This window comes from Python bivittatus, unplaced genomic scaffold (assembly GCF_059951505.1).
Source record: "Python bivittatus isolate LINGU-HERP-01145 unplaced genomic scaffold, Pbiv_v1 ctg000480_np1212, whole genome shotgun sequence".
NCBI classification, from domain to species: Eukaryota; Metazoa; Chordata; class Lepidosauria; order Squamata; family Pythonidae; genus Python; species Python bivittatus.
The window spans coordinates 84,973,885-84,999,550 of record NW_028277075.1 but is presented as its reverse complement, the minus strand read 5'-3'; the positions used below and the strand labels follow the sequence as shown (position 1 = coordinate 84,999,550).

The window sequence follows — 25,666 nt, the reverse complement described above, 5'->3', positions numbered from 1 at the left end:
GAAATGTAGAGCTTCCTTCCTTCCTTCCTTCCTTCCTTCCTTCCTTCCTTCCTTCCTTCCTTCCTTCCTTCCTTCCTTCCTACCTACCTACCTACCTACCTACCTACCTACCTACCTACCTACAATTTTATTGGAATTTTTAAAAGAGAAGTACAGAAAAAATAGTATACAAAAACAAATAAAAATAACAGTGATACCCAACAAATAAATTAATTAAGACATTGTAGTACCAAAGCTCACAAAATGTCAGGCCCAGCCCAAGAACAACAGTGAAATAGGCCAGTTGAGTTCAGTTCCTTTATTTGCTTACACCATATAGACAGAATCTTACCAGACTAAATCTGTACTATTGCAACTAGTGGATCTACCCTGGGAGATTCTAGGGAGTGGCTATCCTAAACCTCTTATGTTTCACGCACTCCCCCTGCGGGCTGTGCTGTCTTTCGTCTCATTTCCCTTCCTGGAATATACCCCCTCCTTTCTGATAGCCTAGCTCTCTGTTGCTATCCACCACATACCCTCCTCTTTGTAGATATATTCCATCACACAAAAAGAGAGAAAAATAGAAAGTTAAACAGGAAAAAACCCCCTTAAAATTATCATAATAATTTACTATAAATCAGTAAATACCATCACATATTCATTTAATCATGTAATAATAAATGTACCAAATTGTGATTAAAAATGTGTCTGTTCTTATAGAATGTTATGTAATCTAAGCCAAAAACATGTGTTATTTTTTTTGTTCAGTTAAAAAAAACAAAAAAAAGTTGAATAAATAATATGTTTCTTAGATCCAGTCTTTGATATCTAGGGGTAATACTACTTTTCTAATCTCTTAATATAATTTGCTTGATTATTCCCCAAATCTGATATAACCAGTATGTCTCAAATCAATCGTTCTACGGTTTTGAAATATAATTCAAAGTAACATTGACAGATGTCAGAGCCAAATTGTTCCGACATCCAAACATCTACTTATATATGTTACAACATTGTTCTAAAAAGAGATCCAAACCAGACATAACCAAATCATGTAAGACAATGTACCTTCAAACTTATTTTACCAGCAAAGAAAATCTACAGTCCATCCTTCCTGATACATTCTTTGAGGAGTCCAATAAACTTGAAATAAATTCCCTTTTAGACATGTTATAGAAAATTTGAATATATAGAAATATCATTATGTTCCAGTCCATCAGCTTTCATAAGATTCATGAAATCATGTCTTTCGTGATATGTTTGACATGATAGGTTGTTTGATGATGTAATTATTTATCCTGAAGTTCCAGTTTCCTACACTGAACAGGTTTGATCTGTACATTACTTGTATGCAAAACTGGAAAAATGTATCTTTGATCTGCCTATCATAAATTATTTGGCTACCACATTTCTCCAGATGGCATCTAGCCAGATCCTGCCACAGTTGAATCCATTGTCTTTTGGGCCTTCTCTTTTCCAACTATTAAGGTTGTACATTTTCTGGAATTAGCAAACTTTTATCACTAATTTATCCCTGACTATACTGCACATACAAATGTTCTAATAGGCCCTGTTCAAGTGAGATTCTTATACCCACTATATTTTTTCCTACTCAAACAGTCTTGTGCCTCACAGCTGATCCCATATGCCCTTTGTTGTTCAAACATATGTTTCTGATTTTGTTTTAGGTGCAGTACTTTTACAGACTGCTGATAGTTTAGGAGAAAGCTTTTTGCCTTGTGCTTTATTTGAGACAGTGTCTGCCAGATAGTAACTATGATATTTTTAACAAGAAAATCGTAGCAATTAGAGATGCCTTTTACCATTGGTGCCATGTTCTGACAAAGTCTGAAAAGACCACAGGACACTGGAAAACCAGCAGATGTCTCACAGATCCATTCATTGAAAATCAGATGGGCACAATTTTCCCCTTATTTTAGCTCTATAAATTTCTAGCTCATAGAACAAGCAAAAGATGATGCTCTGTCAAGCAAGCCTGAATATTTTGTTCACCTTGACCCCTTTCTGGCCTCTACCCTGCAACCTGAGAACTTTGTCCCTTGGTCTGTGAAACACTGGGTGCTGGAAGGCACACTCCCTGCATCACATTTCTCACCCAGCAGCAACCAGATCCATATGGGTGAGTTTGACTAGATGACCTTTAGGACCCCCTAATTCACTCTCCTCTTTTTCTTGGGATCAGGGAGAACTATAATATTATGTCTGGCTGAACATTTCCCTCTCTAAGGAAGGACATTTTGCAGCTCCACCACAACAGCTAGCAAGCTGGATATTTTGGACTATTTAAAACTACTCATCTCTTGTTCTATGACTTTTGGTGGCCTTGTTTCCCAGCAGATGCCAAAGGTTATGTTTCTTCTTGTCACACCTGCTGTGATGCCAAACCTCTAGTTGGTGTGTTGGATCTTGTTCTGTTTCACAGGGGCCTTGAGATACAGTTTCCCTGGGCTTTATTACCAACCTATCATATGTCAAGAAACTAACTGCTGTTTTTTCCAGGTTTGACCTGATTTCAAAAATGGTGCATTTCATCCCCTGTCATGACTTTTCCTTGCCCCTGAAACAACCCATCTGTTTATTCACCAGATTTTTAGACATCAAGACATGCTTTATTATCTGATTTCTGACAGATACTTTCAATTCACAGTCTACTTTGTAGTTGTTAAACTCACTTTTTCCTTATGCCTATCACCTCCAATGTGATGGGAAAATCGAAAGAATGGTACCTTACCACAATAATTTTTTTGCTTTATAAATGATCAGCAAGACAGTTGGAATGATCTTTTGCATATAGCTAAATTCACCTACAATAACTCAGTTTATTCTTTACTTACATGTCACCATTCTAGAACTTGTATGGCTACCACTCATGTCTATTTCCTGACACTGCTACACCTTATCCCATTTCTGAGGTTTTGAACTTTCACCAGAACTCCAATTAGTACAATACAGCATTTCTTCAAGGAACACAGGAATCTTGTCAGGGCTTCCTGTACCACTGACTGACATCAACAAGAAGGCTCTCCCATTGCTGTTGGAAGTTGCATCTGGTTTTCTATGATGTTCGTCTCTTTTATTAGACATTTTTACATAGTTGTATAGGTCAACCTAGATGCCCTTCACCTTCACCGGATGAGCCACCCAAAAACAGATCCAGGGAAGCCACAGAAGATGATCTTGTAACCTGCCTTCTGCAACAATTCTATTTGCAGCACTCATACAAGAAAGGAGGTAGAAGGAGAGGAAATGGAAATTCTTTTTCCTCCAGGTTCTCTTGGATGGGAAGGAGGGGGACGTTTTCAGTTTTAACCAAAACATAGATGGAAGCAGTGGAAGAGTACAGGCTTATCTGGATGGAAAGGCTGGAGAAACACCAGGCTCCTCTATGAAGAGGGAAGAGGAAGAGGAGGAAATGGAAGGAGGGTGATGAGGGCAAATTCTGGCAAGATCAGAAGTAAATCGCCTGAGACCACGCAAATCCATTAGAGTAACAAAGCTCAAGTAGCCACAGCTTCTCCCTCCCAAAGTTTGAGCCCCTCCAAGCATTCCAATTTATGGGCAGGAAGAAATGATGCAGAAGTGAACTTTGTTTCTGCCTAAATGAGACTTGCATTTTATGGACAATTGTTGTGCATAAAATTGTTGGACTTATTTTTAATGGCTTAATTCTTACAGTAAGCATACTTATCAGAGAGTTATATCCTTCAATCACTGCCTGTAAGGCTTCTAGTTTCGGAAAACCTGACACTTCAGTAAAATGCCATGTAAATACCTAACCTGCTGGAACATTAAACAGCTTATTAAGCAGATCCCTTCATCGTATACTTCAGCAATTGACCATCTTTTATATTACTTACTTACTTACCTACTTATTTATTTAAAGAATTTATATAGCTGCCATCTCACAACAGTGATTCTAGACAGTCCACAGAAGGTTAAAACCAAACAAATGTTCAGAATATTACTACAAGACATAGAGCTTAAAATCATTCCATTTCCAATCAGTAAAGATAAGAACTAGATAAACCAACCACAGGCTGGCTTAGCCTTCTTGCCCAAATGCCTGAGGCAATATCTAGGTCTTTAATGCTTTAATCCCCAACAGGGTTGCGGTCATCTTGATCTCGGGGGGGGGGGGGGGGGACACTGTTCCATAGGACAGTGGCTGCAACAGAGAAGGCATGAGAAGGGATTCCTAAGTCCACAAGGTGACATTTCCTAACGGGGATGTGGAGCTTGCCAACCCTGCCACTTCTGGTGGGGTAAGCAGAGGCAGTTGGAGGTCACGTGGTCTTGCAAGTAACCTGACCCAATGCTATGTAGGGCTTTATAGGTGATAACTAGCACTTTGAATTGCACGTGAATGTCTACTGGGAGCCAGTGCAGCTTGCAGAGCAGAGGTGTTACATGGACATACTGTGGAGTGCTCAAAGCTGCCCATGCTGTTGCATTCTGGACTAGCTGCAGCTTCTGAATGCTCTTCAAGGGCAGCTCCATCTAGAGCACATTACAGTAATCTAACCAGGAGGTGACTAAGGCATATGATACTGAGAGTAGAGCCTCCTAGTCTGGAAATGGGCGTAACTGGCACCCAAGGTGAATCTGTGCAAAGGCCCTCCTAGCCACACCTGTCATTTCAAGCAGGAGCCATGATTTCAGGAGGACTCCCAGACTGTGCATCAGGTCTGTCTTGCACTGACTTTCCATATAGGAGTGTCCTGGGTGCCTTTTCCCCCAAATATGCAAGGGCCTATGCTAACCTCTACATAACTGTAAATCAGATAGACTTGGCATTTGAAGGGTAACACTTTTTTAGGGGATGTAACTTTATAATATACCATGGTACTTTTGGAGTATGATTTCTATGGTCAAAAACCTGTCAGGGAAGCCTTTCTAACAATTTTCTCATTGCCAGGGACCTTCTGTTGAACTCCTCTGGTTTATTGGGTTATACACCTCATGGATATATCCTGTGAGCTCTGAGCCCCAGATACAAGTAAAGAAAACCATTGTTAAACCACTGATCTCTTAGCAGCTCTTGGAAATAGGGGTTATTGGAGACTGTCTCCTCCCGTACCATCTATCATCTAGAGACTGTCAGAACAGTGTTGTGTGTGTATAAAAAAAAAAGACATGATAGAAGCAGCACTGCAGTGCTATTTTTGTGTGCCACACACACAAACTTCCATGGAAGCCACTGTGTCTGAGTCTAAAATTACCTGCTAACATTTGGATTCAGGTATTGTCAACTTCTACAATTCTTTGATAGAAATCCATTCAGTTATACATCAGTCAACCATTCAAGCATGACCATGTTACAGATGTTCAAATCTATTGCTTCAGCTCTTTTAAAGTAAGATGTGTGCATAAGACTCAGTTACCAGACTCAATTTGTTATTTACTATAAAATTAGTGATTACAAGTTCTTTCCTCCTGTACAGTGGAGTGAATTTAGGGAAAAAAGAAGAAACTAGGGAAAAGGGGAAGCCGGTAGGATTCCAGCAACAGTGGGGCCCCTATCTTTCTTCTGGTGTTCTAAATTGCACAGTCTCTCACCATCATTGGGAACTCCCCTTTGAGACTTGTTGACCCTCACTCATATCTTTTTGATCTTCTCATGAGATATAAGAAAGCAGGCTCTGGTGAAAGATGGGAATGACAAGATTAGAAGCTCAGGGACTGTTTTTTACTAGGAGAAATCACACTCTCTTTTCTTTTTCATAGTCTCATCTTGAACACTGCCCATCTGCACTTTGTATCCTCTTTTTGAATTCCAGTTACATGGATTCAATCTTTCTCGTTGGTTAGAGACAGCATCCTTTCCCCCCCCCTTCCTGTAAATGAAAATAGCCCACGTTTTTGAAATCTTTACTTCTAGCTTGAAAGGATTTTTTTTTCTTTCTCATAATCCCTGAATGACTTTTGCTATTATATTATATCTTATTGACCTTTTGAAGTTCTGGTTTGGCTAGCATAATAGGTGCTGGAATATTTAACCTTTTGAACTGGAGATTAAGTTAGCAACTGGATGCTTTCCCAAATCACTCCTATTGATTTTTATCCCCTTTTATCTCATTTGGTTTCCAGTTTTCAAATAAATTAATAATTACATGAGAGCCATTCCACCCCACCCCATTGTCTTAAACTCTTCTTTTTACATTTATGTACACCTAGAGACCCTCATATGTAGCATGGGGGAGTGGAAGTAGCAGCAGCATGAAGGAGACAGAAACAGTGACAATGTGGGAGTTTGTTACTGGTAGGTAATAGAAATTGAGAGAAATTCACAGCTGCATTATCACATACTATAAAGGTAATTTAGAGGTGGAAGATAATTATCTAATCAAAAGTGAAACCATTCATTATCATCCTTAAGATGAACTAGTTCATAATAAGAGGCCAAGAGCTTTTAGAACTGTTAATGCCAGAAGACATGCGCGAAACCCCTAGTCCAACTAAATGATGAGATCCTTTCTTTTCATTGCTTAGGCAACCAGATTTCCCAATTATTGTTTACCTGTTTTAAAAGTATTGTTCATAACTTTTATATAAGGATAGAGTATACTATTAGTAACTGTGTGGGAGAAATCCAGTTATTCTTAAAATAGCAAATGAGCCTTCAGAGACATTATTTTCTAAAACAGCCATAGATAAAAATTGTTCTCAAAGTATCCACTCCATCTGTAGTCTGTTGGCTCTTATCCAACAAAGGAAGTTTAATAAAATGTTTACCTTACAATTTTTAAAAAATTTCTATAACATCTTTCAGTGTGTCTTGCCTTGGTTGTTACCACAATAGAAAAGTTACACCCTCATCCAAATACAGGCTCATCCTAAATTTCTGGACAATAATGTGTGTTCTTTTATGTCCTATTCTCTCAGTCATACTCTGATAGCAGATCTTATGCCACAAAAGTTATCAGTATGTACAGTAAAAATTAAGCAGATCTAGATGGATTCTTTCGGTAATTTTCTAAATAAAAAAGAATAGGCCTTATCACAGCTCTTGGTTTTTCTGAGGCTGTAACAATGCTACAAATTTCATAGGTACTTTGTGAATATCTATTTCTGTTCTTTATTTAGATAATTATTAAAAACTTGTAATACAGACTATGCATCTGTGAAATGGGTTGTCTTCTGTGCTTAAGCATTATTGTTTATGCTATCTCATGAAGATGATTCTAGCTCCCCATCAGCACTTGGATTAGAAAATGTCAACAATCCAATCTCTTTTTTACACTTCTACTTATAAGCCTTGCTTGTTTTCATTAACTGGAAGTGAATATAGCATATTGAACACATTGGATTGCTCAATTAACCTTAAAAAATCATTGTTAGTTTTTTCTGGGTCACTGCAATCTTTAAGAGAATGCTACCTTGACTGTTACCTATTTACCAGTTTGAAGTAAAAGGGTTTGTAGATAGGATATCTCTTGTAGATGTCCCCAAAATATGATATTTGTTTTATTTGCTTTCCAAGATTTTTCTTGTGCTGATTTCTTATGGCCTGCATAAAAAACAAAAAAACAGCAAATATTTCATTTAGTGCTTTTTCTATAGTTACTCGTTTTTTTCTCTTAATTATTGTTATTAAAGTATATCTACCCAAATATTTGAAAGATAGGCTAGGAATGGGAATACATTTATTAATATTGTTAACTTACAGAAGTATACTAAAATAAAAATTTTGAAGCCAATCATATAACTTTATCCTGTATCATTTCTAAACTGAACCCTCCAGACATTGCTGGATTCCACTTCCTATCAGCCTCAGCCATCATGGCTTTCATCTGATTTTGAGGAATATCCCCAGACTCTACACCTACCTACCACACATTCAATTTAGCAGAGGTGAATAATTTTTGAGGGGGCAGGGTCACAATGCAGCCTTCTTCTTGAGAGCTGCAGATGTCTGTCTCAGAATTGGACTCTTAATTTCCATCAGACCAAGGCACTGAGTCAAGATATTCTGGGAGTTGTCACCCAAAATCTGGAAAGTTCTTATTAATATTTCTGTTTCACAACAACTCATAATATCTAGTAGATGTAATAAAATGGCTACCATAGCTCTAGATTTCCTTTCCTTTCCTTTTTCTCCAAAGTTTTTTAGAAAGTCCTTCAGACCTTCAAAACAGGTGGAAGCATGTATAGTTTTCTGGGGAGTAAACACTGCTGTTAATGGAGCCTCTTTCACTGAAGGGACACCAGATTCAGCAAAAACATCTACAGTCATGTGAAAAAGAAAGTACACCCTCTTTGAGTTCTATGGTTTTACGTATCAGGACATAATAAAAATCATCTGGTCCTTAGCAGTTCTCAAAAGTTGGTAAATACAACCTCAGATAAACAACAACACATGACATATTACACCATGCCATCATTTATTTTACAAAAAGAAAGCCAAAACGGAGAAGCCATGTGTGAAAAACTGAGTACACCTTATGATTCAATAGCTTGTAGAACCACCTTTAGCAGCAGTAACTTGAAGTAATCATTTTCTGTATGACTTTATCAGTCTCTCACATTGTTGTGGAGGAATTTTGGCCCACTCTTCTTTACAACATTGCTTCAGTTCATTGAGGTTTGCGGGCATTTGTTTATTCACAGCTCTCTTGAGATCCCGCCACAGCATTTCAGTCGGGTTGAGGTCTGGACTTTGACTGGGCCATTGGAACATCTTGATTCTTTTCTTTTTCAGCCATTCTGTTGTAGATTTGTTGGTGTGCTTGGGATCATTGTCCTGTTGCATGACCCAATTTCGGCCAAGCTTTAGCTGTCAGACAGATGGCCTCACATTTTACTCTAGAATACTTTGGTATACAGAGGAGTTCATGGTCGACTCAATGACTGCAAGGTGCCCAGGTCCTGTGGCTGCAAAACAAGCCCAAATCATCACCCCTCCACCATCGTGCTTGACGGTTGGTATGAGATGTTTGTGTTGATATGCTGGTTTTGCCAAACATGGCACTGGGCATGTTGGCCAATCATCTCCACTTTGGTCTCATCTGTCCAAAGGACAGTGTTCCAGAAGTCTTGTGATTTGTAATTTTGCAAACCTAAGCCATGCTGCCATGTTCTTTTTAGAGAGAAGAGGCTTTCTCCTGGCAACCCTTCCGAACAAACCATCCTTTTTCTAATTGTAGTGTCATGAACTTTAACATTTAACATACTAACTGAGGCCTGTAGAGTCTGAGATGTAACTCTTGGATTTTTTGCAATTTCTCTGAGCATTGCACGGTCTGACCTTGGGGTGAATTTGCTGGGACATCCACTCCTGGGAAGATTGGCAACTGTCTTGAATGTTTTCCACTTGTGAATAATCTTCCTCATTGTAGAACAATGGGCTTTAAATTGTTTGGAAATGGCCTTCTAACCCTTCCCAGATTGATGGGCAACCACAATTGCTTCTCTAAGATCATTGCTGATGTCTTTACTCTTTGGCATTGTGTTAACCTCAGTGCTCAAGACCAGCAAACTCCTAAAACTTCCAGCTGTTATAGAGGTAGTCACACTTGTTGATGATCAGTTGATCAAGGGCATTTGATTAGCAGCACCTGGCTGCTACTTAGCTTCTTCATACCTATGGGAGCAGTAAGGGTGTACTTAGTTTTTCACACATGGCTTCTCCATTTTGGTTTGCTTTTTGTAAAATTAATGATGACATGGTGCAATATGTCATGTGTTGTTGTTCAGCTGAGGTTGTATTTGCCTACTTTTGAGAACTGCTAAGGACCAGATGATTTTTATTATGTCCTGATACATAAAACCATAGAACTCAAAGAGGGTGTACTTTCTTTTTCATACAACTGTATCTATAATACACACATACACAACTGTCTATGTCAAGTGATACCTAGTTGACATTGCTTTATCTTGAGAAAGCTAAATGTTACTTGGACAGAAGGCCACCAGGAAATCCCCAGGATATAGACTATACTGGGAAAAATAATCCCAGAGATAGAAGTAGGTAATTGTAAGCCACTTCCACAACGTTTATTATGATTAAGAAATATTCCCCCTTTGATATTTCAACTGAAAAAAAATCAGTTGAACTTTTCATAGTATTCCCTTTTTTTTCCCCTTTTGCTAACAGGCATTTTTTTCTAATAGTACAGGGAGTCCTCACTTAACGACCATTCGTTTAGTGACTGAAGTTACAATGGCACTGAAAAAAGTGACTTATGACTGGTCCTTGCACTTACGACCATCACAGTGTCCCCCGCGGTCATGTGATCACAATTTGGGTGCTTAGCAACCATCGTGCATTTACTGTGGTGATCACCATTTGCAACCTTCCCAGCCGGCTTCTGACAAAGTCAATGGGAATCTGGCAGGAGGCCACAAGTCGCAGTCATGTGATGTCTTGCTTAACAACCATAGGTGATTTGCTTAACAACCACAACCAGGACTGCCAGAACTGCCATAGCTAAGCAAGGTGGTCACATGATGTTTCACTTAACGACTGCATTAGCAATGGAGTTGCTGGTCCTGATTAGGGCCATTAAGCGAGGACTACCTGTAATTACATTTACCTTTAGGAAACTCAGTGACAAATTATGAAAACATTAAAAGTTCTGTAACTTTGACCTGAATCTGTTGTTTTCATGTTTTTCTTGTGTAGCCAATCGCCTTTATTAAAATGTGCAAAACTTACTGTGCCTATATTACAGTGGAGGTCATCAGAGAAGCAGAGTTTAGAATTTTGCAAGCATTTGAGCCAAAATGCAAACAGCTCTTGACTTTTTTTGTAAAGGAAGGAAGAAAAGTTGCCTCTGCCCAATTTTTAGGACTCCAGTCTTCCCACCACACCAGTAAAGAGCTCACACTATTAAGAAGAGTTCGCTAAAGACAATGCTGGGCTGCTGGGAAGAAAGAAATGAGTAAATCAGCTTTTATCATCCATTCTCCATATATATATATATATATATATATATATTTTGGCAGACAGATTTTTAATAATTGGGATTGTTGTTGGATCACTATTGTATGTCCACAGTAAAAAAGGGATTTGCATATTTGTCTCATATTACATCTGCTAAATTGTAAGAATACCCAAGGAAGCTGAATATAATTTTGAGAATAGGAAGAATTCTGCTTTTAAAAGTTGCTTTTTTTTTCTTTTTTTTTTATCAAGGGATATACTAGCTCACTGGAGTTTATATACCCCTAATATGTGAATAATATACATTGTGTTAGCTTGTTTTGCGAACAGTTTCTCTTATAGTGCAGTCTAGTTTGTGGCTACCCTATTTCAGGATCCAGCTATTTTTGAAATTTCAGGTACTATTTCTTTAAAGCTACATTGCTTATTGAAAAACAACTTTGTTAAATATAGTTTTCCTTTTTTTGCCACCTAAACCTAAAATGTGCCTGACCTATCACTGAAAATATTCCTGGGAACCATAGTTACCATTTGCTTGCCTTCTCTCATATGTGTAGCTACATATAAGATGGGGGTATATAGTTGTGCTGCTTTATTAGACCAAAATATTATTCCAGTTATATTTATTTCTTGTATGTGGAAAGCGCTATAGGGTTATTTGTTGGAATTTAATTTGGTGGATATATGGTGACATTTAAGTCCTTCAGAGAAAGAATATACTTTTTCTTCAATTCCATATTAGATGTGTTCCTGACTTGATTATTTCTCAGTATCTTGATTCTTAGTTGATCAGATAGTTAACCGTAATTAGGTCTCTAGTGGCATGGCTGAGCTGATTGAGTGAAAGGTGGGAGGTGGTCTCAACTCTTCTCCCCCAAAAGTCCTCTGAATTTATACACCATGACCCACCTTGGTGTAGCTGCTTTACCTGAGTGCCTGACCAGTAAGTAGCAGAGAAGTAACAACAATAATAATTAAACTTTTGACTGGTATAATAGCAGGTATTATTCAAATCATTTAGAAAACAGCAACTGTTACCAACTAAACAGAAGGCGAATAGATGAAAAACAAAAGGCATTAAAGACCAGCTTCTAACTGTTAAATTGGTTTTAGAAAATTGCAAAAGAAGAAGGACAAATGTGCATGTTGCTTGGATTGATTTTAAGGTGTTTGATTATCACACAATTGGATTTCAAAGTGCTTGGAAATGACTGAAGTGAATCACAAAATTATTTTAAAAACCCAATGCGCTTGTTGAAAACATAGCTGATAATCAATGGTGAATAAATCAGCCAAATTAACATCAGAAGAAAAATATTTCAGGAAGATTCCCTCTTGCCATTACTATTGGTAACATTATTGATTCTGCTATTAATAATTTTGACTAAAATATGGGCTGGATATCAGACATTGAAAACTCAGCTAAACTTTTGCACCTCCTATATATAGATGACCTGAAACTACAGTGATGCTTAAAAGTTTGTGAACCCATTTGAATTTTCAATATTTCTGCATAAATGTGACCTAAAATGTAATTTGTTTTCTACATGTCCTAAAACTAGATAAAGAGAATCCAATTAAATGAGTCAGAAACAGTATACTCATTCATTTATTTATTGAGAAAAATGATCCAAAGCTACATATTTGTGTGTCCACAAACTTTTAAGCACCACTGTATATAGAAAATCACAGTTAAAAATTGAATCACAGCTTCATACAGTCAAAATTATAGCAATGACATTGCCATGGATTTTCAGCTAGGTAAGTGTGTATCATTATTAGTAAACCAAGGAAAATTGGTTAAAAGTGATGGATTGAAACATCAGGTGGAATATCATTAAATAAATGGAAGTCAAACCAGTGTAACCAAGGTACAGTATACATTAAGGTAAGGAAAGTCCAAGCTTAATGGTGGAAATACTGTTAAAGCCATTAAAACCTGGGTTATCCCACTTCTTTGATACTCTGCAGGAATGATAAACTGGACATAAACTAAGCTAGAAGCACTAGATCAAAAAACTCAGAAAATTATGATCGTCAACTGTGCACTACACCCCTGAAATGACATTGATAGGCCATATTTGCCCTTTAGTGAAAGGGGACATGGACTGCTGCAAATGAAAGAGACAACTGAAAAAAAAAGATTTCTGGCTAAATATGCTAAAAGTAGCCAAGAAGATAAACTAAATGACCTAATAAAGGAAGGTGCATTGAAAAGCAGTGAAACCAAGCATATTTATTAGAATGAGCAGCTGATGATGCAAAGGCAGATTTGGCAAAATAAACCATTACATGGCTGGTAGTTTAACAACATCCAAGGAAAGCTAGTGAATGAAAATACACTAGCTTGTGGTTTCAAAAACTTGTGGAATGAAAATACACTAGCTTGTGGTTTCAAAAAGGCACATTAAAGAAGGAAACAGAAGGGGCTCATTTTAGTGGCTCAAGAACAGTCATGATGTACAAATGTAATTAAAGCTAAAATTGAGAAAATTCAGTTTGCCATTTATGCAAAGAGCAGGAGGTTATGGTATGTGGATGTGAGAAGATTGTACTGACTATTTAGAAAGATACAATAAAGTGGTTTTAATTATTAGAATCTTGGTAAGAATTACATCTTACCAACAACCCAATCACAATATTGAAGAAGTGATTGAGAACAAAAAGGTTAGGATCCTATGGGACCTACAGATACAAACCAATAAACATTTAGCCCATAATAAGCCAGATATCACTGCAATTACAAAGAAACAGGTGTGGATAATTGACAATGCAGTAGCTGGAGATAGAAGGGTCAGTGAGAAGGAATTAGAAAAAATAGGAAAATATAAAGACCTTCAAACAGATATAGCAAGCAAATGTGGAAAAGAAAGTCATAGTGGTGCCAGTAGTGATTGGTGTGCTTGGTGCCATACTCAAAGATCTGGAAAAGTACTTGGACGCAATAGGAATGAACAGAATCCAGTCAGAGCTATCTGGCAGACTGTATATAAATAACAACAGCAACAACTTTAATGATAAACAACCAAAGCACTCCATGGACGTGTTTTGAAATATACTGAAGGACAATTGGACAACACCAAAGCATGGCAGTGGCTTAAGAATGGTATATTAAAAGTCAAAATGGAAGGAATGCTTTGTTATTGGGGCACTAGGTACAATATCACAAAGACTTAGAGAAATTGGATTATCTAAATTTGGAACAATTTAAAACAGCCCAACTACAAATAGCACTGCTGGGGGTTCATAAGTAATTAGGTGCTACTTATGCAATTCTCAAGTCTGTGGGTAGAGTTCAAATGAAGAACAAAACTGACCAACATTGGCCATGACACATGATTAGTGGAATTGTATTTATAACAACAATAATAAAAACTATAGATCCTAGCCCAGTGATGGTGAACCTATGACATACATGTCAAAGGTGACATGCCATGATGTTTTGGGTGACACACCAGCATTCACCAACACCCATCAACAACTATTCTCCCTGTTTGAGTTACCAAAGAGACTCAGTTTGTTTTACTTGTATTCCATTTTGGTAATTATTTGACAGTATTGACAGACTCAACCTCCAGACTTACTTTTTAAAAGAAGTCATGTGTAAAAACAATTAATGGTAAAGAAGATTAATGTGCTAAAATTATATACTGCTGCTCTGAAAGTTCTTTAATAGAGAGATTCACAGGAAAATTATAAGATCCTGGGCAAATCCCAAGATAATGTAAATGTGTAAGAAAGTGGGGAAATCTGTGGCACCAAATCCTGAATTCATCAAACAGCTTGAGCTTGAATAGAGGCAATGGATATTGGCCAGTAAAGTAGACTAAAATGCACAGAAACTAAAAATAATCTTAGTAAAGTGCTTACTAGACATTTATCTGTGTTTACCCAAGTAACAAAAGAATCCAGAACTTTTTTCCTGATTCCATTTTACTTTGTTTTCTGGAAATTTCCAGTTTTAATTTGGGACTGAAAGATAATAGTTTTCGTATTTCTCTTTTTTTGATCCCAACAAAACACTTTTTTGTTTTGCTTTTTACATCATTATCACATTTTATAAAACAGGTAAAATAAGTTTTTGAAGATTTTTTTTTTTTTGGTTAAAAAAAGCACTCTAGCCTTCATATTTGTTTCACATGGATTTTAAGGCATATATGCCTACTTATTGCTTATTCTTCATGAGAAACATAAAAAATCTGAGCAAGAGCATTTGGAGAATAGAGTTAAGGAATTTGTCAGTACATTACATTGCAGAGCTTAATTCCTTTTATGCACTTCATACATAATTATTGAATCACATGAGACAAAGATATTGTGAGTAAGGGGAAGGACTCAGAAATTATTGACCTCTTGATTAAAATAGCAACCACAAGATACTACTACTAAGGATGCTCAGGGCAAAATATATAATGAAACTTTTTTTATATTTTTATTCTCAATTTTATAATACTAAGGGAAAGGTTACTGAGAGGGAAATTAATCATTTTTACTAATACAGTTCATCCAAAGATTACATATGACCAAGGTAATTATCTAATTGTACCTTTATATGTACAAAAATTAATAGCCACTATTAAGTTATGAGAAGGAAAACTAGTCCGATTCAGTAGTGTAACATACATAATGACGGGGGAGGGGGTCTTCTTTATTGTTGGAAGATTATAATAAAGCTTGCTTCAGTTTCCTTTAGCAACGTTTATATAACAGTGATTTTGAAGACTGTAAAGATTTGGCTGATTATGCCAGTTATTGCCCAATTTCCTTGTTAAATAAATGTTGATACTAAAATGTTGACAGCAACCCTGTCATATAGACTACCAGAATCTGGATGTAACAGTAACTCTATCCCCTCAAATGGTCAGTTAAACTGAGGGGTTGTTGTTCTTTCATTTTAACTCCTGCACAGTCTAGTTTCATAAAAGGTCAGCAAGCCTTTTATCTATTACATTATTAATTGATACCTTAGATATATTTTTCTTTTAAAAAATGCAATTGGCAGTAATTATCTCATTGGATGAACGAAAGGCCTTTGATATGGAATAGTTCAAATTTTTGAGGCATGATTTGGCCAGACATGGTTTCCTTCTTTTTTATTTATTGGATTCAGACCAAGTCCAGGATCATTACAGATGGGACTGTTTCCTTACCTGTCAAGATGTTTAATGGAACTCATCGAGTGTGTCCTTTGTTTCCTCTTATATTTAATTTGACCTCTTTTGTCAGGCAATCAGAGTGGCTAGAGTTGAAAAAATTGTGTTTATATGTTGATGATATATTACGTCTTATTCAGAATTATGTATGTTTTGTGCCTAAATGTATTGATATTATACCACAGTTTGATAAATTATTAGGTATTTCAGTTAATTGGAATAAGTCTTATTTAATTTGACCTCTTTTGTCAGGCAATCAGAGTGGCTAGAGTTGAAAAAATTTTGTTTTATGTTGATGATATATTACGTCTTATTCAAAATTATGTATGTTTTGTGCCTAAATGTATTGATATTATACCACAGTTTGATAAATTATTAGATATTTCAGTTAATTGGAATAAGTCTTTAAAATTTGCTGTAGGCTCTAATATATTTGTGAAAATCTGTAAAAAAATGGGGGTTCATTCTTTGAGTTCTTGAATTCTTTAAATATATTGGAATAATTATTTTAAGAACAGCTTCTTCATTTGTGGATGTAAATATTTCAACCTGCTTGTCTCAGATTAATTTTTATATAAAGTGGTAATTAATAGGGCAATATGTATCTTTCCTATTCTTTACAGGGAAAGATACATGTAATAATTAATGTTATTCCAAAATTCTGAGAAGGAATTCCTTGCTAATACCTTTAAGGAACTTGAAGCAGGTTGGTAAGTTTTGAAGAATGCTTTTAATAAGACAACCCCCCAGAATTTATCTAAATTATGGGTGGCAGATTATAATAGGGATTTTAACTTTCCTGATTTTCAGCTCTACCATTGGCTATATTTTTTTAGCTTCTTTTTTTTCTTTTTTCTTTATAATAACTTTATTAATTGTTTAAAAGAACAGTAAAAACTAACCAAAACTAATATTAAGAAAGAAAAGAAGAAAAAAAGAAGGAATTGGAAAAAAAGAAAATAGTAAAAAGCAAAAGTGCAGAAAAGAAAAAAAAATAACAAAAAAAGAATTGACTTCTGACTCACCCCGCAACAGATATAAGTAAAATATTCATCAAACTCTTGCTCTAAATTTACAACATAACTTCCATTATTGTATTAACCCATATAATTTCTAATCATCAAACCCTTACAACATAATTTCATTTTTCTATATCCCACAAAAGCCCCCCCCAAAGTCCAATTAACATTAAAATTATACAATGTCTTATCTTGAGTCAAAACCATCACTTTTGCCATCTCAGCCAACTCCATCAACCTCACAGACTATTCTTCCACCTCTATAAAACCTTGCTGCTGTTATTATATATAAAAATAAAATTATAGATAATGTCATGCTCTTCCACCTTTATGCATATAAAATCCTTACTATTATTGTCATATATAAGAACAGAAATTCCATAAATTTAATAACAAATATATTTTAACCTTAGTGAATTTTATGCCAAGATCCTTAAAACATCATCATTCAGTCCTCATCACAAAAACAAATCCCATTAATAACTACCAAGAACCTCAGCATATATGTTAATCATAGTCCAGTAAATTCACTTTGTAAACCTTCTGTTTACTTTTAAAAAGCTTAATCTTTAATCCTCTCATATAATGTCGCACAAGTTGATTCCCCATCATCTCTTTATCTTCTCCCAGAAACATCTCCAGTAGTTTCTCCAGGAACAGCCTCACTGATGCAATACATACCTTTTGCAAATCCAAGATAAAAAATCTTTCCAAATCACTTCTCCATTATTTGTATGTTTCCTTTTGAACATTGTGACATCAGTTGATACAATTTGTAGTTCCATTCTGGCATCTTTTTCTATATTATCCCTTGGCTATCTTAAGTTTATGTTTAAATCCACAAATTCTTTATTCATACCACTTTCATAGTCGGACATTTTTTGTGAACTTCAATCCACATCCAATTCAGTCTCCACCTCTTTTTCAAAATTAATCATCTTACTGACTCTTTCCTTTATCTTTTTTTCAAGGGACTTAAATTTAGCTCCTAGTTCATCAAACGTTGACTGGAATAAATTTAAAGGAGTTATTTTATCATCTAACAGTTGCTCCAAAGGTCCTCTTTTTTCTTCTTCTTCTTCTTCTTTTTTTCCATTTAGACAAGTAAAATGTATAGCCGGATATAATGAATCACAAGCTAAAGTAAACTGCAGTTCACACCTTCTAGTGTCTTTCAAGCTGGAATTGCAGATGGACGTGCTCACTTCAAAGGGAGCACACAGGAATCAAGTTACAGTCTACTTCTGTTTTAAGAGCCCCACCAATCAGCAGGCACAATTGAACAAAACAAGAAACTTTCCCATAGAAAAGGCAAACTTCGTTGCTGCAAATGGAGTTTCATAAAAAAAATAAACTTTTAACAAATACATTTTCCTTTTTCGCTGTGAGTAAATTTTAAGTCTGTTTTAAATTCCACTTTCCTCCAGCTTGTGAATTAAACAGCCTGATTTCAAATTCTATTTCTTCATTTAAAAATATTGTCCCAAAAACAAAGATAAGCCCCAAGAGATTTACTTATCTGTTGTGAAGGAAGGTCTCTGTTAAGCTAAAAAATAGTTATAATCCAAGGTGTTTAAGAAATAAGAATTGGAATTTAAGAACTGCAGCGTTGAACGAAGATGGATCCTCCACCTTCCAGCCGCTTGACTCAAAAGCCATTCACAGAAGCTTCTGTCTCTGTGATTAGCTTTGAGGAACAGCTGTCCGGAGACCATATAGATTGATTGCCTCGCTTCCTCCTCAATCTGGAGCAAGGTGGGCAGCTAGCGCTTGCTGCAAGCCACCAGTCCAGCTGCGGTGTCATCTCCCCTGTCACGAAAAGATGTTTAAGCCCCCATGATTGATTGTTTGTTTATTAAATTTGTATGCTGCCGTCTTTCCCATCGGGAGCCCATTTTAGCTTCTTTTTTCCTATGGAATTCAAATAATCAAGTTTAAAAACAATTATAGGCACAGTTATAAAATTATGTGATCCCTCTGATGTCATAGCTGAAACTTGGGTGTTTGTTTTTTTAGTCAAGATTCTGCTTTATTTCCAGTATTAAAGGGAGCAAGGTGTATTTGAAAGATCTTGGGGCAGAAATATAATTCTGATTCTTATTCATATGAAAAATTTACAGTTTGGGATAATCCCAGTCTAAATATGTTTGTTTGGTTTTGTACTTATGGGCTTATAGAAGAATGGATACATTAAATCAACTTACTAGCAGTCAAGTTTAGTCTTGTGCTGCACTTCCCCATTATCCAATATTATACAATAGTACTGTTCTGGCTTACATACAAATTCAACTTAAGGACAAACCTTGGGAATGGAACTTGTTCTTAAACTGGGGACCACCTGTATTCCATAATTAAAACATATTGGCATATATTATATGCTAGCAAATTAAGGCTTCCACATTGCAAATATACATTTCTGTATTTTCTACTTGTTGTTTAGTCGTTAAGTCGTGTCCGACTCTCCGTGACCCCATGAACCATACTGCGCCAGGCCTTCCGGTCCTTCACTGCCTCCCTGAGTTTGCTCAGTTTCATGCTCATTGCTTCAGTGATGCTATCTAACCATCTCATCCTCTGCCGTCCTCTTCTCCTTTTGCCTTCAATCTTTCCCAGCATCAGGGTCTTTTCCAAAGAGTCCTCTCTTCGCATTAGGTGACCAAAGTATCTGAGCTTGAGCTTCATTATCGATCCTTCCAATGAGCAATCAGGGTTGATTTCCTTTAAGATTGACTGGTTTGACCTCCTAGCAGTCCAGGGGACTCTCAAGAGTCTTCTCCAGCACCACAGTTCAAAGGCATCAATTCTTCGGCGCTCCGCCTTCTTTAGGGTCCAGCTCTCACAGCCATACATTACTACTGGAAAAACCATAGCTTTGACTATGCGGATCTTTGTCGGCAAGGTGACGTCTCTGCTTTTTAATATGCTATCTAGGCTTGCCATAGCTTTCCTCCCAAGGAGCAAGCGTCTTTTAATTTCATGGCTGCAGTCTCCATCTGCGGTGATCTTGGAGCCCAAATAAATGAAGTCTGTTACTGCTTCCATTTCTACCCCTTCTATTTGCCAGGAATTGATGGGTCCAGATGCCATGATCTTAGTTTTTTTAATGTTGAGTTTCAAACCAGCTTTCGCACTCTCCTCTTTCACCCTCATCAAGAGGCTCTTTAGTTCTTCTTCACTTTCTGCCATTAGGGTGGTATCGTCTGCATATCTGAGGTTGTTGATGATTCTCCCTGCAATCTTAATTCCGGCTTGTGATTCTTCCAGCCTGGCATTTCTCATGATGTACTCTGCATATAGGTTAAATAAGCAGGGTGACAGTATACAGCCTTGTCGTACACCTTTCCCTATTTTGAACCAATCGGTTGTTCCGTGACTGGTTCTAACTGTTGCTTCTTGGCCTGCATACAGATTTCTCAGGAGACAGGTAAGGTGGTCTGGTACTCCCATCTCTTTAAGAATTTGCCACAGTTTGTTGTGATCCACACAATCAAAGGCTTTTGCATAGTCAATGAAGCAGAAGTAGATATTTTTCTGGAACTCTCGTGCTTTCTCCATGATCCAGCGAATGTTGGCGATTTGATCTCTAGTTCCTCTGCCTCTTCGAAACCCAGCTTGTACATCCGGTAGTTCTCGGTTCATGTATTGCTGAAGCCTAGCTTGTAGGATTTTGAGCATAACCTTGCTAGCATGTGAAATGAGTGCAATTGTGCGATAGTTTGAGCATTCTTTGGCATTGCCCTTCTTTGGAATTGGAACATAAACTGACCTTTTCCAATCCCGTGGCCACTGTTGCATTTTCCAAACTTGCTGGCATATTGAGTGCAGCACTTTAACACCATCGTCTTTTAGTATTTTAAATAACTCAGCTGGAATACTGTCATCTCCACTAGCTTTGTTGTTAGCAATGCTTCCTAAGGCCCACTTGACTTCACTCTCTAGGATGTCTGGCTCAAGGTCAGCGATCACACCAGCGTGGACATCAGGGACATTAAGATCTTTCTTGTATAGTTCTTCTGTGTATTCTTGCCACCTCTTCTTAATCTCTTCTGCTTCTGTTAGGTCCCTGCCTTTTTGTCCTTTATCATGCCCATCTTTGCACTAAACGTTCCTTTCATATCTCCAATTTTCTTGAAGAGATCTCTAGTCTTCCCCATTCTATTGTTTTCCTCAATTTCTTTGCATTGTTCATTTAAGAAGGCTTTCTTATCTCTCCTTGCTATTCTCTGGAAATCTGCATTCAGTTGCTTATATCTTTCCCTTTCACCCTTGCTTTTCGCATTCCTTCTTTCCACAGCTATTTGTAAAGCCTCATCAGACAGCCATTTTGCTTTCTTGCATTTCTTTTTCTTTGGGATGGTTTTAGTTGCTGCCTCCTGTACAATGTTACGGACCTCCGTCCATAGTTCTTCAGGCACTCTGTCTACCAAATCTAATCCTCTAAATCTATTCATCACCTTCACTGTGTACTCACAAGGAATATGATCTAAGTCATACCTGAGTGGTCTAGTGGTTTTCCCTACATTCTTCAATTTAAGCCTAAATTTTGCAGTAAGAAGCTCATGATCTGAGCCACAGTCAGCTCCTGGTCTTGTTTTTGCTGTCTGTATAGAGCTTCTCCATCTTTGGCTGCAAAGTATGTAATCAATCTGGTTTCGGTATTGACCATCTGGTGATGTCCATGTGTAGAGTCGTCTCTTGTGTTGTTGGAAAAGAGTGTTTGCTATGACTAGCTTGTTCTCTTGACAGAACTCTATTAGCCTTTGCCCTGCTTCATTTTGTACTCCAAGGCCAAACTTGCCTGTTATTCCGATTACTCCTTGACTTCCTACTTTAGCATTCCAATCCCCTATGATGAAAAGGACATCTTTTTGGTGCTAGTTCTAGAAGATGTTGTAGGTCTTCATAGAAGCGGTCAACCTCAGCTTCTTCAGCATCAGTGGTTGGGGCATAGACTTGGATGACTGTGATATTGAATGGTTTGCCTTGGATACGCACTGAGATCATTCTGTCGTTTTTGAGGTTGTACCCCATTACTGCCTTTCCGACTCTCTTATTGACTATGATTGCAACTCCATTTCTTCTAAGGGTTTCTTGCCAACAGTAGTAGATATAATGGTCACCCGAATTAAATTCACCCATTCCCGTCCATTTCAGTTCGCTGATTCCCAAGATGTCGATGTTCAGTCTTGTCATCTCATGCTTGACCACATCCAGCTTGCCTTGGTTCATAGATCTTACATTCCAGGTACCTATACAATATTGTTCTTTGCAGCATCGGACCTTCTTTTCGCTTCCAGATACATCCACAGCTGAACGTCCTTTCGGCTTTGGCCCAGCCGCTTCACTCTTTCTGGAGCTACTTGGAATTGCCCTCCGCTCTTCCCCAGTAGCATATTGGACACCTTCCGACCTGAGGGGCTCATCTTCCGGCGTCATATCTTTTAGCCTTTTAACATTGTCCATGGGGTTTTCTTGGCAAGGATCCTGGAGTGGGTTGCCATTTCCTTCTCCAGTGGACCACATTTTGTCAGAACTCTCTGTCATGACCTGTCCGTCTTGGGTGGCCCTGCACGGTATAGCTCATGGCTTCACTGAGTTACGCAAGCCCCTTCGCCATGACAAGGCAGTGATCCATGAAGGGGGTATTTTCTACTGGATTGTCCCAAATTAAAGAGGCAGCAGAATTAACAAATATCTTGTACTTAGATTTGTCTAATCAGTAAAGTATATTGTGTTCCCCACACTTAGTCAGGAAATACTCTAATCTTTTCAACAGTGCTATTAGCAAGACTTGAGTATCTCATACATACTTTTCAACTTAGTTTATTAATTTCATTTTATAGGTTATTGCACTTAAGAATGAACATTGAAGATAAGCTAGGAGGATTGTTTCTTAAATGTGGTAGCATAGAACAAATGCCATCATCGAGGGATATGGTTGGAATGGGTGCCACCTCTGACCAGTCGGCAGTTTCTGTAGAACGGCAAGAAGCAGTGCTTCAAGACCGGGCTATGGCACGTCAAGAAATTCTTTCTGCAGATGAAGTTTTACAAGAAAGTGAACTCAGACAACAAGAAATGATCCCACATGATGAACTTATGGTCCATGAAGAGACGGTGAAAAATGATGATGACATGGAGGGACAAGACAGACTTCCTCAAGGGCTTCATTATGCAGTTAATGTTCCTGTAAGTATTTTCTTTCACTAATTTTGTGTGTAGATTTGAGGATGTGTTGTTCAAAAGACAGTCAAATGAAAACCAGAATAAAAGTATTTAACTGGCACTTTTACAATTGGAGCTTTTGTACAAAAATAGGTATCAGTCCCTTAGTTTGTTTTGTATCTTAGCTGGCTTAGATGGTTATGGAATTATGTAGAGATTGCTTCAAAGTGTAAGCAAAGGGTAAACATGAAAAAGTCAGTGGTTTGTGGCTATTTTATTTCATTAATCAGTGATGGATTTGGTTTGATGTCAACAGTGGGAAGAAAGTTAGATGAAAAAAAGGTTGTTTTAAGATAACTTTATCCAGTTTTTCTAGTTGTTGGCATCTTTGACACTATGTATTTGTCACTAGAGGCCTTTCTCACGTCTTCTCTTTGGTCTAAAGAGAGTAATGGTTCTTAAAATTACTGATGAGATTATAACACTGAAAAAGAGTTTTCCTCTACTAATAGATACCCTCCTCCCCCAGGTTTGCAGGTCTGTTTTCTTTTTCATTTTGGAATACTTAGAAAAGTTTCAGCCTTTAAGCAGGTGAATGGTTGAGTGAGATTGGAGGAGAGTGGACAGGAGAGCACTGATAAGGACTGCGGGAAGGCAGAGGAGACAACAGACATGGCAATTAGAGTGAGTGATTGGGAATGAAGTGGGGAGCAGTACGTTGGATAGACATGGGGTGATGAGCTATACTGGAAATCCTTCTGGGCCACTTTACTTTTCACATGTATACAGGATGGCTTTGATTCTGAAATGAAAGACAACAGCTAAGATGGCTGATATGAGCACTTTACAAACACAAATTTGCTCTTAAAGCCAAACTGCTTTATTGATGTTGATGAAATTTTGTTTTGTAATAAAAGAGCAATGGAAGATTTACAAATACTTTCTCAAGGGAAAGTTCTTCATGACTGGGTTGTTTTTGTATCTGCTTTTTTCCAAAAAATTCTGATAAAGTTCAAAGAAAATTGCAGAGTTCTATGATGATTTTACTCAGCAAAATTTACCCCTTGATTCATGTCAGATGTAAAGTATATGCAACTTAGGTATGGGTTTGCATTTGCCATATAAAAAATTATAAATGTGTAGGCAAACCTGTTTACCCCAGGTAGTTCAGAATTTGGAAATCTGATTCTGAAAGGATGAAACGAAAGGATACAAATCTAATTTTTAAATTGTAATTGAAGAAATCAGCAATTACGGGTAGTGCTCATTTAGCAACCACAATTGGAACTGTCAACTCGGTCATTAAGCGAAGTGGTCGCTGAGTGGAAAATCACATGATTGTGATTGTGTTTATGATTTTACTTCAGCTTTCCTTTGCTTTACAGCATCAGAAGGATACAACCCCAAACAGCTGGGTGAGCCAAACAACAGACAAGATTTCCGAAACTTGACTCTTATAGCCCTTTTTCCCCATTCCCCTGCCCTTTGGAATGCTCACCCCAGAGCTGGGATAATTAGCAAGAAGGGAATTAATGTTTGTATTTACATTCATTGGAGAGGAAGGGATTACAAGAGAGAAAGCAGGCACACAATGGGGAATACACATTGTAAGCAATGTGCTGGTGCCAGCTGTTTGCCTAGCATGCTCCCAGCTCCCAGCCATTTAGGAGGCAAATAAAAGCCAAAGGTGTGAAACTGATTAAAGTTTTGTCAGTTACAGGTAGTAGCTGTAAGCCTGGACTGAACCTAGAGTCACTTGTATAGTGAGATGAGCAGCATATATAAATTTGAAAAATAAATAAATGAAATAATAAATAAAATAATTAAGATCACAGAGGTGAGCTTGTTAACTTGCCCTTAGCACTTTTTAGGGAGGCACTACACTGTGGAGAAAAACAGCTTAGGAAGAGATAGCTTGTTTAGGCAATCTCCATTCTGCTGGCAGGGTGGGGAGAGAAAAAATGGATAAGGCACAGGACAGCATCTACTAACTGACTGTAATGGTGAACACATGACTGAGAGAGAGACATTGCAAAAGTTGTAAATGTGGGCATTGGTCATAAAGTTACTTTTTCATCACCGTTGTAACTTCAAACGGTCACTGCCTGAGGCAGTTGCTAAGTGAGGTCTACCTGTATGTTTTCATCCATTATGTATGTTGTCAAATTTTTCACCGTGATCTTAAAATTTCATTGCGATCTTAAAATTTTCTGTTAAAAATCTTGGGGAGGGAAATGAGACATAGGACATGAGACATGAGAATTTTGTTATAAACAGTTATATGGAACAAAGCCATGTGCCTAAATCTTAACGCCAAACTGAGCACATTTGTGACTTAACTTCCCTGTGGCATTTTTGTCCAAAAAGTTATGGAGTTGCACAGAAATTAACTTGGAGTTAGGAAAAAAAATGTGTAATTCACAACCTCAGAAAACCTAGACTGT

The 25,666-nt window shown here is 37.3% G+C and overlaps 1 protein-coding gene across 4 annotated transcripts in view; it reads left to right on the top strand.

Annotated features, from left to right (window-relative positions):
• The window catches only part of ZNF148 (zinc finger protein 148), a 60,086-nt gene that overhangs the window by 11,531 nt on the left and 22,889 nt on the right, over positions 1-25,666 (top strand). For all 4 annotated transcript variants that reach the window (XM_088146464.1, XM_088146465.1, XM_088146463.1 and 1 more), the window contains one exon: positions 22,901-23,246. In XM_088146464.1, coding sequence (XP_088002590.1) covers positions 22,917-23,246 — 330 coding nt within the window. In that variant the 5' untranslated portion in view covers positions 22,901-22,916. The remainder of the gene's footprint in view (positions 1-22,900; positions 23,247-25,666) is intronic.